Source organism: Heterodontus francisci, chromosome 10 (assembly GCF_036365525.1).
Source record: "Heterodontus francisci isolate sHetFra1 chromosome 10, sHetFra1.hap1, whole genome shotgun sequence".
Lineage (NCBI taxonomy): Eukaryota > Metazoa > Chordata > Chondrichthyes > Heterodontiformes > Heterodontidae > Heterodontus > Heterodontus francisci.
The window spans coordinates 45,281,260-45,299,038 of NC_090380.1; the positions used below are offsets into that span (position 1 = coordinate 45,281,260).

General features: G+C 43.9%; 1 protein-coding gene across 3 annotated transcripts in view; it reads left to right on the forward strand.

Annotated features, from left to right (window-relative positions):
• LOC137374438 (cilia- and flagella-associated protein 47-like) overlaps positions 1-17,779 on the forward strand; it is a 777,638-nt gene that overhangs the window by 200,545 nt on the left and 559,314 nt on the right. For all 3 annotated transcript variants that reach the window (XM_068040550.1, XM_068040552.1, XM_068040551.1), the window contains 2 exons: positions 5,490-5,627; positions 12,187-12,409. In XM_068040550.1, coding sequence (XP_067896651.1) covers positions 5,490-5,627; positions 12,187-12,409 — 361 coding nt within the window. The remainder of the gene's footprint in view (positions 1-5,489; positions 5,628-12,186; positions 12,410-17,779) is intronic.

Sequence of the window (17,779 nt, forward strand, 5' to 3'; positions counted from 1 at the left end):
ACAGGTGGAGGAGGCACCACATACACTCCCATGCTCATTGATAGTGGAGCCCAGCATGTCAGTGCAAAAGACAAGGCTGAAGCATTTGCAACAATCTTCAGCAAGGTACCTATTGGATGATCCATTTTGGCCTCCTCTTGAGGCCCCAGCATTACAGATGCCAGTCTTCAGCCAATTCAATTCATTTCACATGAAAGAAATAGCTGAAGGCATTGGATATGGCAAAGGCTATAGACCCTGACAACATCCTGGCTGTAGTACTGAAGGCTTGTGCTCCAGAACTGGCCATGCCCCTAGGCAAGCTGTTCCAGTACAATTATAACACTGGCATCTATGAGACAATGTGTGGAAAATTGTCCAGGTATGTCCAGTCCACAAAATGTAAGTCAATTCCAAAATGGCCAATTACTGCCACATCAGTCTACTCTCAATCATCAGCTAAGTGATGTTAGGTGTCATCAATAGTCCTATCAAGCAGCAATTACTCAGCAATAACCTGCTCAACTAGGCTTAGTTTGGATTCCACCAGGGCCACTCAGATCCAGACCTCATTACAGCCTTAGTCTAAACATGGACAAAACAGCTGAATTCCAGAGGCGAGGTGAGAGTGACTGGCCTTGACATTGAAGCAGCATTTGACTGATTGTGGCATCAGGAAGCCTCAACAAAATTGAAATCAGTAGGAATTGGGGAAACTCTGCACTCGTTGGAATCTTAGCGAGTGCAAAGGAAGATAGTTGTGGTTGTTGGAAGCTAATCATCTCAGCCCCAGGACATCACTGCAGGAGTTCCTTAGGGTAGCTCTAGGCCCAACCATCTTCAGCAGCTTCACCAATGACCTTCCCTCCATCATAAGGTCAGAAATGGGATGTTCGCTGATGATTGCACAGTGTTCAGCACCATTTGCGACTCCTCAGATACTGACGCATATCCATATGCGACAAGGCCTGGACAACATACAGGCTTGGGCTGTTAAGTGGTAAGTGACATTCATGCCACACAAGTGCCAGGCAATGACTATCTTCAACAAAAGAGAATCTAATCATCTTCCCTTGATGTTCAATGGCATTACCATAGCTGTAGTCCCCACCATCAGCATCCTAGGGGTTACCATTGACCAGAAACTTAACTGAAGCAGCTATATAAATACTGTGGCTACAAGAGCAGGTCAGAGGCTGGGATTTCTGCGGTGAGTAACTCACCTCCAGACTCCCCATAGCCTGTCCACCATCTAAGAGGCACAAGTCAGGAGTGTGATGGAAAACTCTGCACTTGCCTTGATGAGTGCAGCTCCAACAACACTCAAAAAGCTGAACACTATCCAGGACAAAGCAGTCTACTTGATCAGCACCCATCCATTACCTTAAACATTCGGTCCCTCCACCACTGACGCACAGTGGCAGCTGTGTGTACCATATACAACAGGGTTGTCCAACATACAGTCCATGGACAGGATCCAGCCCGCCAAAGGTTTCCGTCCGGCCTGCGGCTGTAAACTGTACTCAGGGCTGTTCCTCATCGTCACCGGGGCTCCGTGACTGGAGATGGGAAATTTCCCATTGTCTTCTTGCAAATTGGCCTTTTTAAAAACATCGTGCTGTCAGTTTCACAGCTGTCAGCTGCTGTCGCAGGAATGTGCTTCCCAACTTTGACAGATTTGGGTTTTCTGACTTTTTTTAAAAAGCCAGCCGGAAAACCCCGAATCTGTCCAATGTCGGGAAACGCGTTCCTGTTTTATCAACTGTCAGCTGTGAAATTCAGCGCAATGTTTTTAAACAAACTAACCAACCACAAAACTTCTGTGCTGAGCGCTCCCACTCAGTGCAACTGTTAGAGAGAGAGAGAGAGAGAGGTGGGAGGGAGAGCAAAAAGAGAGAGAGAAAAAGAGAAAGGTGGTGGGAAACAAAGAGAGAGAAGGGGAAACAAAGAGAGGGGGTCGAGAGAGAAAGAGAGAGAGGGAACAGAGACAGATTGGGGGAAACAGAGAAAGAGGGGGGGAAACACAAAGAGAGAGAGTGGCAGAGTGGGGACAGAGAGAGAGAGAGGGGAACAAAGAGAGAGAGAAGGGGAAGCAGAGAGGGGGGAAACAAAGAGAGGGAACGGAGAGAGAGATAGTGGGGGAGAGACAAAGAAAGAGGGGGAACAGAGAGAGATTGGGGGAAAACAGAGAGGGGGGAACAGAGAGAGAGAAGGGATAAACAGAGAGAGGGGGAAAGAGAGGGAGGGGGAGACAGAGAAAAGGGGGACGGGAGGGAACACAGAGAGCGAGGACAACACAGAGAGGGGGGAGCTACATAGAAAGAGGGGAACACGGGGGAGAGAGAGAGACAGGGATAGAGAGAGAGAGATCAAGATCACTCCTGGCAGATGGCTATCTATCCAGAATACTCTGCATCGCTACATCAAATGTGCAGGCAGAGATTGACCACTTATGCAACAAAAACAGGTATGTCACTAATTCAGTTTTCAATATGGTGATGAGAAAGTAAGTCAATAAATTAGTCGCATTTAAAGCTTCTTCATAAAAATGCACATTTGTTGTTGTTTTTATTAGTAATATACATTTTTAATGCCTTTATCTTTTGAAATCTGCTCACTGGCCCCCTGGGCGAGCAAAAATCGTAATGCGGCCCTCCATTCGAAAAGGTTGGACATCCCTGATCTACAAGATGCACTGAAGCAACTTGTCAAGGCTCCTTCGACAGCATCTTCCAAACCTGAAACCTCTACCACCTGGAAGGACAAGGGCAACAGATGCATGGGAACACCATCTGCAAGTTCCCCTCTAAGCCACACAACATCCTGATTTGGAAATATATCGCTGTTCCTTAACTGTCGCTGAGTCGAAATCCTGAAATTCCCTCACTAACAGAACTGTGGGTGTACCTACATGACATGGACTGCAGCGGTTCAAGAAGGTGGCTCGCCACAACCTTCTCATGGGTTGTTAGTGATGGGCAATAATTGCTGGCCTTGGCAGTGATGCTGACTTCCCACGAATGAATTTACAAAAAAACTCAGAACACACCTCCAAAAACATTCCAGAGTGCTTGCAGAGACTTTGCAATAACAGAAGTTATTCTAAATTGCCTTACTTGCAATTTGAGTCCCTGGCCCTTTAAATAAGGCTAGTGCTGGGCCCCCTTTGCAGTTGAACACATGTTCTTGTGAGTGCCAGACTAATATGTTGATTTGACCTACGTGGTCCAAGTTTGCCAATAGAACGTCAAATCAGCCAGTAGGGCTGAGTGACATCATGACATCATGAGTTGGGAGGCATCCGCTGCACACAGGGGATGCCCACACCAGTGCCCATTTCAGCATAGAGTGCCGTGCGGAGTGCATTGGAAATGGCTGGAGGCACAGTAAACCCTAGCTGGAGGGGTTTCAACTTTGATAGTGCCATTTCCAGCAGCGATACAGATCTGAATTTTATGCCTTCTCTATCAGGTTAAGCAGCATCTGTGGAGAGAACATAGGAGGTAGGGTTTCAAGTATGAACCTCTGTTTCAAAATGGTTAAAGCAAAGCTCAGGTACTGCAAGTTAATCCCCATCATTTTTATTATATTAAGTTCATAAATAAACTATCATTGCTATTTAAGTAATTCATCAACTATAATAGTAGACTACCATCCATAATATAGATAATATTTTTCAGTTTAAAGTTTGTAGTCTGGATAAAGCTGAAAAATGTATTAAAATTCTCAGAGCCAAGTAAAAGTAGAAACTATTTATCGTTACATTTTTTCCTTTATTAATTTCACATTTAAAATGTTCAATGTCACAAAAAGTGATTTTTCTAAAGGAATCATACTTCAGATATTGAACAAATGTGTATTTTTTTATCTGTATGATTTCATGGGTCGTGTTGAAATAGCTCAGAAGATCTAGGGTTTAGTAGACTGAATGCTCAACATGTCCAGCAATTGCAAAACAGATAATCAACAAACCAAATAGAAGGCCAATGAAGGAAGTTAAGGATGGTATCAAATTGAAAGAAAAGGTGTACAATGGGGATGGAGTATAAAAGTAGGGAAGTCTTGCTACATTTGTACAGGTCATTTGTGAGACCACACCTAGAGTACTGTGTACAGTTTTGGTCTCCTTACTTAAGGAGGGATATACTTGCATTGGAAGCAGTTCAGAGAAGGTTCATTAGGCTGATTCCTGGGATGAATGGGGTTATCTAAGGAAAGGTTGAGCAGATTGGGCCTGTACTCATTGGAGTTTAGAAGAATAAGAGGTAATCTTATTGGAACATACAGGATTCTGAGGGGGCTTGACAGGCTAGATGCTGAGAGGATGTTTTCCCTTGTGGGGGAGTCTAGAACTAGGGGGCACCGTTTAAAAATAATGGGTCTCACATTTAAGACAGAGATGAGGAGGAATTTCTTCTCTCAGAGGGTCGTTAATCTTTGGAATTCTCTTCCCCAGAGAGCAGTGGAGACTGGGTCATTGAATATATTCAAGGCTGAGTTAGACAGATTTTTGATCGACAAGGGAGTGAGGGGTTATGGGGACTGGCAGGAAAGTGGAGTTATGGCCACAATCAGATCAGCCATGATCTTATTGAATGGCAGAACAGGTTCAAGAGGCCGAATGGTCTACTTCTGCTCCTATTTCTTATGGTCTTATACAGCTGACCTGTTTAGCTAATATAGTTTGAGCGCCGATTTTAAATAGGAAGCCTCAAAGGACTGGGAGCCAATGTAGATATGCGAGATCTGGGGTGATGGGTTTTCTGCAGGATTGGATATAGGAAACAGAGGTTGGATGAGCTGAAGTTTATCAACAGTGAATGATGCACGTAAGGCCAGCCAGGAAAGCATTGGAATAGACCAGTCTGGAGGTGACACTGGTTAGGTTAAGGGTTTTAGAGGCAGATAGGGTGAGGCGAAGTGGAGGTGAGCAATGTTACAGAGATGGAAGTAAGGGATCAATGTGATGGAGAGGATATGGTATGAGAAGTTCATCTCTGGGTTACAAAAGATGCTGCGGCTGTGATACGGTCTGAGACATTGGCTGGGGTGGGGACTGGAATCAATGGCTAGGTATGGAGCTTGTGGTGGAGGATGAAGACAATGCCTTCAGCCTTCCCAATGTTCAACTGATGGAAATTACAGCTCATCCAAAAGAGCTTAACTTAGTCTTGCAGCCCCAGGTCCATGGAATCTCAGGTCCAATCTCCTTGAACCTTTTCTCAACATTGGTTTGTCCTGCACCACTGATCTTGCCCTTCACCCAGGTTTCTCAATTTAAAAAAGCATCAAAATATGTGTTTTTTGTTTGTAAACTTGACCAGATTTTGTGCTCATCATATTAAGGCAAATTGGTCCTCGGAAATAAAACAGTTTCCCATTTTGGGCTTGCAATGTGATAAAATCTTGTGCATTCTTTCCCCAAATAAATTGTGAGCTTTTCCTGATGCTAAAATAAATAAATAATGAATGAATGCGCTATTACTAATAATCCTTTGTGTTCTTTTCAGCAAATAATTCAAACAAACATCAGAGCATTGGAAAAGTTCTTCTACAACCCTATTATATCCCTGGAACTGCCTCACAAAGTACATCTACTGTCACCAGATTCTCTCCTTCCACTTCGTTTTTTGAAGAATCTGTTTCAGGTGAACCATCGTCTTATACCATAAATTGAAATCAAAGTCTAACCTTGTCCAAATTTAGATTGTGCATTTGGCTTGGACTGACAAAAGAATGGTAATTTAAAAAAAAATCTTGATCGGCCCCTTACACAGGTAACCAAAAGGGACATGGCTAAGCCCAGTTACTGGGCTTGGGAACACTCTCGACCCACCAATTGAGGACACATGTTGTACTTTCTGGTTGCAAGGGGCAGGCAAATGCTGGAGATGCACCTGCAGTGCCCCAGGCAGATTAGAAGTCTTTCCATTGATACTGTACATTCTGGCACGGTCAGCATTGGAGGGCATTGGCAGCTGAAAATAACCATCAGAACTGCATCCCATAGATTTTTGTAGCCACTGTAACTGGCCACAATGTGGATAACCAGTGGGACAGGAGAGAGGCATTTGAGAAGAGGCAGCCAAACTATCACCACTGGGATCCTTATTGTTGGAACACCTATTCCTGGGAATATGTGGACTAACTGTGCACCCTCTACCCTCAGGCTTTTAAAATAAAATAAGGCCACAATCTTCCCATTCATTACCTGTTATCAAGACCTGGAAAAGTATGAAGTTGCCTTGTATTGAATGTTACTGAACATTGTCAGTGCTTTTTGTCATGACATAAGGTGGTTAGTTGAGAAAGCCACTGACATTTTCATCCAATTTATTAATGCGTCAACTTTATTGATTAGACGCTAGTCACCGACATGTTGTTGGAGTGCTATGATAGAAGTGTCAGGATCATAAATATCTTTCCAAATGTAACAAAAGCTCTTGGTTAAAAAAGGACAATGTTCAGTAACTGAAGGTCTTTGATTTATTCATCCTTCCCGACATTATGCATATTCTTAAATTTAGTCAGTGGTTGGTTTGATACTGAGACTTCCTGAGACATTTAGTCATTAACCAATAAAGAAATGCTGTGTGCTTCTTGGCCAGCAGTGTTTGGATTACTGCATCATTCTTGCTAGCATCGCATTTGGATAAACTGTGTTTATGAATATATCACTCTGATCTGTATTGACTCTTGCAAATGCTTATTACTGAACTATTTTTGGATGTCTGTAGCTTTCAGGGATTTTAATTAAGGGTCATTGATGATGATTTTTCTGCTTGTATTAGTTGGTGGGTTGCCAAAATCCTAAATAATTGAAATAAAAGCAAAATACTGCAGATGCTGGAAATCTGAAATAAAAACAAGAAATGGTGGAACCACTCAGCAGGTCTGGCAGTATCTGTGGAAAGAGAAGCAGAGTTAACGTTTCGGGTCAGTGACCCTGCTTCGGAACTAGCAAATATTAGAAATGTCAAAGGTTATAAGCAAGTGAGGCGGGGGTGGGGATAACAAAGGAGAAGGTGTAGATTGGACAAGGCCACATAGCTGACCAAAAGGTCATGGAGCAAAGGCAAACAATATGTTAATGGTGTGTTGAAAGACAAAGCATTAGTACAAAAAGGGTGTTAACGGACTGAAGGTTGAACAGCAGCAAGTACAGACATGAAAAAAAACAGTGGGTAAGCAAACTGAACAAACTAAGATGCAATGAAATAAACATGAAAAAAAAGGTTGTAAAAAATGTAAAAAAGAAAAAAAGAAAAAATAACTAAAAATAAAAGTAAAATGGGGGGCCCGTCATGCTCTGAAATGATTGAACTAAATAATTGGCTGTGCAAGTACATGACTGGTGTAATTGAAAAGTAGTAACAGCTGAGAAGGAGCCAGCAGCCAAATGCCTGGGATGGTGAGCAGCAAATGTGGAGAAAGGGCCAACTTGTGGGAGCAGTTGCCACAGAATAGCAGGCATTGTAGAGTATGGGAAGGGTGAGAGGGACACCTCAGGTGAGCTATGACATTAGAATAGCATGAGGCACCAGGAGACAAAAAGAGGAGCAGCCAAGGGCTGAAAATTTCAGGCTGAAGGAAAGTAAAATGGGCACTGGGACAGGCCAGTAATATGGGTTGAAGTACTGGGCGGCCATAGGAAAAGCAGTGAAGGCAGAGAGAAAAGATGAAGCACTCATGGGGAGAAATATTTAAAACAAGGATAAAAATTGTCAAAAACTTGACAAGTTAACTGGTTACTTAACTCCTAAAACCACAAATCAATAAGAGCTGAAAACATGAAAAAAATGTAACCAGGTCAAGGTGAGGCCATAGTGGCATGGGCACCTGATATCCTACTGTCAAGGAGTGCTTGGGGCATATCTGCTGCCACGGACTTTTAGCCTCAGTATTGCCAAATACATTGGGGATGTTTGTTGTATGCCGACCATCCCATTTTTCAATATAAACAGAGTGGTAGGCAAACAGAAATTTTAAAAACACCTGCCGCTCAGCTGAAGCCCACCTAACTCTATTTTCGAGCTGGCCTTGGAATAAGTGGCTTGTACTCCTGCCCAACAAGGTCTGACCATGTTTGGGCCTCAGGTGCATTTCATTGAGTGGGCTCAACCACACAATGTCAAAAATGAAAATTGGCCCTATTAGGTTCACAATCGTGCAATTCAATAATACTCCCAGAATACTGTCATAAAAATGTAATTTGACTAATTCAGTCACCATCTGAAATCAGTGCCTCTATCTCTGGCTTGTCATGAATACTGTTATGGAAGATAGTAAAGAATTAAAAGTTTGAAGTTTTATTTTGGATTCATCTTTATAACAATTTCTGTATCATGCATAACAATTGTGATGCAATAGTTTGCAGTTCTAATGTCAGGGAAGCTGTTGGGGAGGGAGATTGGAAATGGGGCCAGGAGCATGGCCGTTTGGGGGGTCGAGGTAGGAGGATCGGGGGTGGCGGCAATAGGAAAGGTGGTTAAACATGAAGTCAGGAGTATTTTTCCTGTTCCTCCCAGCTTCACATTATGGTAAGTTACTTACCTGCTTTTTTTGAGGCATCCTTAGAGCTTGTTTCCCTGAATGCGGCCTGCAATACAAACCAGTCTTGGAGAGGGGACCTCAAGCAGGTATTATAACCCTTTATTTGCATAGTCTAATGTCTGCTTCAGGCATGGGTAAAAGATGCCTTTTGTTTGTCCTTGCTCAATATGGTGGACAGCAGACTTCCAGGTGGACGTGTGTACATGCTTCTTACTTGCCATTTTGGGGCTTTAGGTGTCCATGCAGTGCCCAAAAAACAGGAGCTGCATGATGTAATTTCTCGGCCAGTAGTTTTGAAAGGAGGGGCTGGATTTTATGCAGGAGGTGGGGCATGTGGCACCGGACTGAAAAGGCGGGGGGATACCTGCCTCTGCAATTTTTCAGCCCCCTAGAGTGCTTCGCCAGTCTTTTACTCTCAAAGTTGCAGGAGGTGGGATCCCCGCCTCTTTGAAGACTTAGTAGGGAAAGATAGGTTAGTTTAGGACTGATGTCTGGAGAAATTGTTTGGGCAAAGCTGAGTCGACATTTTGAATAGTTTTCTAGGTATTGTAATCAAAAACTCTAGAGTCATAGAGTTATACAGCACAGAAGCAGGCCCTTCGGCGCACCGTGTCCACGCTGGCCATCAAGCACCTTTCTATTCTAATCCCATTTTTCTGCACTTGGCCCATAACCTTGTATACTATGGTGTTTCAAGTGCTCATCCAAATACTTCTTAAATGTTGTGAGGGTTCCTACCTCTACCATCCCCTCAGGCAGTGCGTTCTAGATTCCAACCTCTGGGTGAAAATGTTTTTCCTCAAATCCCCTCTAAACCTCCTGCCCCTTACCTTAAATCTATGTCCCCTGGTTATTGACACCTCCGCTCAGGGTTTCATTCAAGATACAGTAGGTGATGTAATGGGGGCTAGTGTTTTCACTATATTAAATAACTATGGTAGACTTTGATCCGTGAAATTATAACAGCTAACAGAAACTTCAACATGATGCAATAGTATCTCAGGTGCCCTTTGCCTTTCTCACTTCTTTCTGTAACCTTCATATTTATTACCTCACCCAGTTTCAAAATAAAATCAAAATAACCTTTGTAAATTCTACATCAGTCAGCCCAAAGCCCAAGTAATAAGTACGAATTCATACAGATGGTCACATGGACAAAGCAGTCTGAATTGCTCAGACATAGAATCTTTAAGTGAGTAAAAGCAAAATACTGTCGATACTGGAAATCTGAAATAAAAACAAGAAATACTGGAAATACTCAGCAGGTCTGGCAGCATCTGTGGAGAGAGAAGCAGAGTTATTGTTTCAGGTCAATGACCCTTCATCAGAACTGGCAAATGTTAGAAATGTAATAGGTTTTAAGCAAATAAAACGGGGGTGGGGCAAGAGATAAGAAATGGCAAGGTGTTGATAGGACAGAGAGTCACAAAGAATAACTGACCAGAAGGTCATGGAGCAAAGGCAAACGGTATGTTAATGGTGTGCTGAAAGACAAAGCATTAGTGCAGAGAGGGTGTTAATGGACAGAAAAATGAACAGCCCTGGCCCAAAGCACAAACATGAAAAAAACAATGGGTAGACACATGGTAAAAAAATGATGAAACAAACTAAAATAAAATAAACAAATAAAAAAAAGAAAGAAAAATAACTAAAAATAAAAAGGGGGCCCGTCATGCTCTGAAATGATTGAACTCGATGTTCAGTCCGGCAGGATGTAGCGTGCCTGATCAGTAAGAGAGATGCTGTTCCTCAAGCTTGCGTTAATATTCACTGGAACACTACAGCAGGCCTAGGACAGATATGTGGGCATGAGAGCAGGGGGCTGTGTTGAAATGACAAGCAACCGGAAGCTCGAAGTCATGCTTTCAGACTGAGCGGAGGTGTTCCGCAAAGCGGTCAACAAATCTGCATTTGGTCTCCCCAGTGTAGAGGAGACCACATTGTGAGCAGCAAATACAGTATACTACATTGAAAGAAGTACAAGAAAATTGCTGCTTCACCTGAAAGGAGTGTTTCGAGTCTTGGATAGTGCGGAGAGAGGAGGTAAAAGGGCAGGTGTTACACCTCCTCCAATTGCATGGGAAGGTGCCGTGGGAAGGGGACGAGGTGTGGGGGGTAATGGAGAAGTGGACCAGCGTGTCGTGGAGGGAACGATCCCTTCGGAATGCTGAAGGGTGGGGAAGGGAAGATGCGTTTGGTAGTGGCATCACGCTGGACGTGGCAGAAATGGCGGAGGATGATTCTTTGGATGTGGAGGCTGGTGGGGTGGAAAGTGAGGACAAGGGGAACCCTTTCGCGGTTCTGGGAGGGAGGGGAAGGGGTAAGGGTAGAGGTGCAGGAAATGGGCCGGACACAGTTGAGGGCCCTGTTAACCACAGTGGGGGGAGGGGGGGGGGTTGGTGGGAATCCTCGGTTGAGGAAAAAGGAAGTCATATCCGAAGCGCTGTTGTGGAAGGTTGCATTATCAGAGCAGATGCATCGGAGATGGAGAAACTGGGAGAATGGAATGGAGTCCTTACAGGAGGCAGGGTGTGAAGAATCTTTAAGTGTCTCATTTCCATTTTGAGAACTATTGCCCAATTTTGCTGTCAGCGGGAAATCCAAACAACTCTATGCCCTCTATGAGGTGTCTGGGATCAGTATGAACAGGCCAAGCATCTATGTATTTCCTAAACCAATCAGACTGCAGAATCATTTCTGAGTAGTGCAGAATCTGATCCAGGAAATTAAAGTTAGAAAAGTGAATTCACTGTCAAATCGGGTACAAAAAGCAAAATAAAGAGAGGGAAAGATCGATCGGATCATTTTCAACATTACAACAGTGACTTCATCTCAAAAGTAATTTGTTGGCTGTAAAGCTCTTTGAGGTATCTGGTGGTTGTGAAAAGTGCAATATAAATGCAAGTCTTTTTTTCGTTCTTAAGTGAGATAAAAGAGACAGAGAAAAAATAAAACAAAAAAATGTATTTTAAAATTCCAAGAATAGTTAAAATCTGAAGGAATTAAACTTGACACTTGTAAGTTAATTTTCAATGTCAGAGAAGTTGTTTGGCAGTAATTAAGACTTAGCAAGCCATTAAAAGGGCACTTAGAGTTGAATGACAACTTCTTGTGGTGATTTTAGCCCATATCTACAGGAGATTCACGCTGTTCAATGTATTTGAATGGTGAGTTAGATGGTGAAATGTTGGTTTCACACAGCTTATGGAGGAGCAATGCATCTTGGACAGCCACTTCTGGATTTTTGCATTTAATTGTGCATGTGGGCTTGTTGCTGTCCAACTTGCACTTAAATGGCGATGAGAACTGTCGACTCACCATTATTTTTGTAGCATAACCTGGCCCATTGTCTTTTATTTTTATTGATGGCAACTTTCTCGTATAGCTAATTATCTTTTTAATTATTGATGGTGCTTGGTGTTGTTGCTTCTGTATGCAGCTCGCAGCTTAATACCATATTGTTTTTCCTTGGTTTATGAAAGGGGACACTGTATTTAAATTTAGTATTTCATGGATATTGCACATTAAATCACTGAAGCAGCATCAATAATTCTTATTTATTTCAGTTTTCTTAAAAAACATTTTTCCTTTTGTTGGTGGATGGAATAATTATCTTTTCGTGGGTACTTGAAATATATATCTTCTTTATTGTAGATGCTTCTGAAAGTAGAGATTCCAAAGTAGATAAGAAGAATTCAGAGGATGAAACTGAATTTTTGGACAGAAAGAACAATTTGGGAGAACTATTGTTTTCTGCTGAGAATATTGCCGAAGATATTTTCTATCAAAAGGTTCTAACTGCTGTACGGACTTGGTTCAGCCTCTTTGGTTGGTCGAATGGTATACATCCTATTTCTATCCCAGAGTCGCTGAGAAGGTAAGCCTGTCACATGATGAAATCAAGTGGTTTCAAAGGTTTTTTCAATAATTTGATCAATATTTGGATATTTTAGTTTAAACTTGAGTTAAAAAAAAAGAACTTGTATTTATAAAGCACGTTTCACAATATCAGGATATCTAAAAGTATTTCACAGGAAATGAATAATTTGAACTGTAGTCACTGTTGAGATGTAAGGAAACAAGGCAGCCAATTTGCACAAAGCAAGGTTCCACAAACAGCAATTAAATAAAAGACCTGATAATCTGTCTTAAGTGGTGTTGCTTGAGGGATAAATGTTGGTCAGGACACCAACGTGCTCTCCCTTGAATAGCACCATGGGATGTTTGACATCCACAAGAAAGAGAAGACAAGACCATTATTTAATGGCTCATCCAAAAGACAGCATGGTCAGATAGTGCTTGAGAACGGCATTGAGGTGTCAGCCTAGATTATGGGCTGGATATTCCTGCGGACGTTGGGACCATGATGTCGGGCCCATATAGGGATCCTGAGACCGCCCATGTCGTCAGCGGCCCACCAGCACAACTCTTCAGGGTGGCAGCTCCCTAATTGGCTGGCTCCATGTTCGCCATCATGTTAAGGATGGTGGTTGGGCTCCTGACGCTGCAGGCCCACTAAGCACACCCGCAGTGATGTCAGCTCAGCAGCCCCACTGAGATGGATGCTGCCAAAGTAGGCAGCTGAGTGCAAGGGTACCTCAGCATGTAGGCCCCCTCAGCTGCCTGCATTGATGTGATCAATTAAAGAGGCCCGAGGCTGGTAGGCCCATCAGATTGGAAGGGAAATCCTCCCGCAGGACTATTAAAGGACGGGGCTGTAGTCTGGGGCTGCATGTGCATCAATCTTTGAAGGTGGCAGGACATATTGAGAGAATGGTTAGTAAAGCATATGGGATCTTCATGAATAGAGGAATTGAGTACAAAAACAGGGAAGTTATGCTGAATCTTTATAAAGCTCTGGTTAGAACCCAACTGAAGAATTGCACTAGTTCTGCTCACTGCACTTTAGGGAGGATGGGAGAGTCCTTGAGAGAATGCAGAGGAGATTTACCAGAATGGTTCCAGAGATGGGGGATTTTAGTTATGAGGTTAGGTTGGAAAAACTGGGTTGTTCTCCTTAGAGCATTTGATAGAGATTTGATAGAGGTGTACATAGACAAGTTAGGTTCGTTCCATTAACCAATGTTACAAGATTGAAGGTTTTGAGCAAGAGATGCAGGGGGAATATGAGGTAGACCTTTTTACCCAGCGCGTGGTAATACCCTAAAACGTACTGCCCATAAGGGTGTTGGAAGCGAACACAATCAATGATTCAAAGGAAATTGGATGGACACTTGAAGGAAATAAACTTGCAGGGCTACAGGGATCAAGCAGGGAGTGGGACTGACTGGATTGCTCCGTGGAGAGGTGGCATGAATTCGATGGGCTGAATGGCCTCCTTCTGTGCTGGAAATGATTGTATGACTTTCATCCCCGTTGCCCTGTTATTGGGCGTGATGCTTCTGGGTCCATTGGCCCCTGGCCTGCCATCGAGAGGCTGCTTCGATTGACCTGGTGGCCTTCGCACATGTTGGGGGGGCTACTCCTATGTCGGTAAAATGCTGATGCCAATGCAAAAGGGCCCCTAAGTGGGGCTTTAATTGTCCTAATTGCCTGTCTGCCTCCATGGAACAGACAGCTGTTCTGGTTCCCATTTCATCCCGGGAAGGTCCTCCAGAGGTGGGATTGCGTCAGGGAGCCAACCTGACATGGCTTCCCACATTTTCTTGGCAACTCCACCCCCCCACCCGGAGGAAGATGGAATGAGTTGAGATGTCGCTCTTGGCTGACATACGTTGTCTAGGCCGCGCTGCTGTACAGCAAGGTACTGAGGACACAGGATTGAAACGCTCGGACTTTTATGTTCTGTGTCAGTGCGCCATTTTCCCACACCCTCTTGGCCAGTCTGGACATAGCAGTGGAAGCCTTTCCCATGCGCTTGTTGATTTCTGCATTGAGAGACAGGTTACTGGTGATAGATGAGCCTAGGTAGGTGAACTCTTGAACCACTTCCAGAGCATGGTCACCGATATTGATGGATGGAGCATTTCTGGCGTCCTGTCCTGTGATGTTCGTTTTCTTGAGGATGATGACTCAACCAAGTTCATTGCAGGCAGCCGCAACCCTGTCGATGAGTCTCTGCAGACACTCTTCTGTGTGGAATGTTAATGCAGCATCGTCAGCAAAGAGGAGTTCCCTGATGAGGACCTTCCGTACTTTGGTCTTCGCTCTTAGGCGGGCAAGGTTGAACAACCTGCCATCTGATCTTGTGTGGAGGAAAATTCCTTCTTCTGAAGACTTGAACGCATGTGAGAGCAGCAGTGAGAAGAAGATCCCAAACAGTGTAGGTGTGAGAACACAGCCCTATTTCACGCCCCTCAGGATAGGAAAGGGGTCTGATGAGGCACCGCTATGCTGAATTGTGCCTTTCATATTGTCATGGAATGAGATGGTGATTCTTAGTAGCTTTGGTGGGCATCCGATCTTTGCTAGTAGTCTGAAGAGACCACGTCTGCTGACGAGGTCAAAGGCTTTGGTGAGATCAATGAAAGCAACGTAGAGGGGATTTGTTGTTCGCGACATTTCTCCTGTAGCTGGCGAAGGGAGAACAGCATGTCAATGGTGGATCTCTCTGCTCGAAAGCCGCTCTGTGCTTCAGAGTAGACTCGCTCAGCCAGCTTCTGGAGTCTGTTTAAAATGACTCGAGTGAAGACTTTGTCCAGTATGCTGAGCATGGAGATTCCATGGTAGTTGTTGCAGTCACTGCGGTCACTCTTGTTCTTATAGAGGGTGATGATATTGGCATCGCGCATGTCCTTTGGTACTGCTCCCTCATCCCACCCAGGCAAAGCAGTTCATGGAGTGCTGAGAGTATAGCAGGCTTGGCACTCTTGATTATTTCAGGGGTAATGCCGTCCTTTCCAGGGGCTTTTCCACTGGCTAGAGAATCAATGGCATCACTGAGTTCTGATTTTGTTGGCTGTTCGTCCAGCTCATCCATGACTGGCAGAGACTATGCTGCATTGATGGCAGTATCAGTGACGCCATTTTCCCTGGAGTACAGTTCTAGGTAGTGCTCCACCCAGCAGTCCATTTGCTTGCCTTGGTCAGTGATTGTGTCCCCTGATTTAGACATTACGGTGCCTCAAATTCACAGTTACTTGAACAATATATAAAAACCCATGCTTCTATAAAACACCATAGTTCTTACAGTCCCCAGCTTGAGGATGAAAATGTCCCAACATTTGATTCCTCATCACCTGTTCTTCAACAGCTGTTGCTGCAGTTTCAGATTCTCAACTGCAATAGCTCGACCTGACATTCTCTTAATCAAATGTCGCAAGTAGCTCAGCGCGATAGAAACCATGGTCATCAAAAACAACTATACCGGCAACACCACCATGGGGATGATTCGGTACCAGGGGTGTTGACCCACATTGTAGGTTGCTTCCCACCAATAAGCCTGTCCTAAATGCTGTGCCTCTTCTGTTGCCGTTGAGCTAACCTGCTCCATCTGCACTAGATGCTTTTGGGATGTGGCCGACCTTGCAATGATGGATCTAACGTTTAGTGACAGAAAGGGTATTGGGTGTCTGAACTGGGTAACTGCACTAAGCACTTCCCCTTGCATGGAGAAATTCGCTTGTAACTCAGTAATGTAGTGTACCACTATGGGGAGCAGTACTTGGCACCATATTCAAATAACTTGAGTAGGCTTAAAACAAAAGGTGGATCTCCTTACTGAGCATTCAGTCTCGCCGTGCATGAATGATTTTGCACAAGTGGTCACACAATACGTACCCATCTGGAGATAGGCGTAACTTAGCTGGTCTCCACCCCACCTCTGCACCCTCATATCACAGAGGGGTGATTCTGAATCTAAAACGAACTCACAAGCTGGCTGACTTAGTTCTCTGACATCACACCTACACATGTATATCCCATTCCTTTCCTTGCAACAATCAGTTCTCGGGCTCTTTCATGTGTTGTTTTGTTTAATCTAGATTGGAGGGTGTGACGCGAAAGATGTATGAATCGTTCCGTCTAATGCTCTTATTGTTACCGACTTGAACACCTCCCATACAGCAGCTGTGCTAAACCGGGGAAGCTTTAAGATTATGGACACAATCACGTGGTTACTATAAAAAGCAGGACCTCAAAAGCAGTAATCTCAGGATTACTTCCAGTCCCACCTGCAAGTGAGCATAGGAATAGGAGAATTGAGTGATTGAACATGTAGCTGGAGGACTGGTGTTGGAGGGAGGGCATCAGATTTCTGTTAATGGCATTGAGACTGGTTCTGGGGCAGGTGGAACCTGTACAAGATGGATGGGTTGCATCTTAACATGACTGGGATGAATATCCTCGCAGGGACATTTGCTAGTGCTGTTGGGGAGGGATTAAACTAAATTGTCAGGGGGATGGGAAGCTGACAGGGAGCTCAAGTTGGAGGGAAGCATAACTGCTAACTTGCTATGGGTGTGGAAACCAGGAGCAAATATCAGAGAGGAATACCAAGGTGCAGAGAATACTGGGGGAGATAGATAGCACTAGAGTAGAGAATAGTAAATTATTAGGTGGGGTTAGAGTAAGGGAGAAAGTAATAAAGTCTTAATCGAGTTAATGTGCATGTATATGAATGCACGGAGTGTGGTTAATAAGACAGGTGAGGTACAGGCGCAGATTTCCTTGTGAAAATATGATGTTGTGGCTATAACAGAGACCTGGCTCAAAGAAAGGCTGGACTGGGTGTTGAATATTCCTGGATACAAGATGTTCAGGAAAGATAGAAAAGGACAAGAAAGGGGAGGGGTGATTAATGAGAGCATTGCAGTGCTGGAGAAAAAGGATGTTCCAGAGGGGTCGAGGACAAAATCAATTTGGCTAGAGTTAAGGAACAAAAAAGGTGCGGTTACATTTCTCGGTGTTGTCTATAGGCCACCAGCTAGTGGGAAGGACACGGAGGAACAAATTTGTAAGGAAATTACAGAGAGGTGCAAAAATTATAGGGTAGTTATAATGGGGGACTTTAATTATCCAAACAGAGACTGGAATAATAGTAATGTTGCTAGCTCAACGAGAAAGGAGACACTGCTAGACCTGGTTCCTCGGAATGAAGTGGGCCAAGTGGATCAAGCATCAGTAGGAGAGCATTTAGGGGGTAGTGATCATTGTATCATTAGGTTTAGGATGACAATGGAAAAGGACAAAGAGCAATCCAGGGTAAAAATAATTAACTGGGGGACGGCCAACTTTAATGGGGTAAGAATGGAGCTGGGGTGAATAAATTGGAGTCAAAAGCTACCAG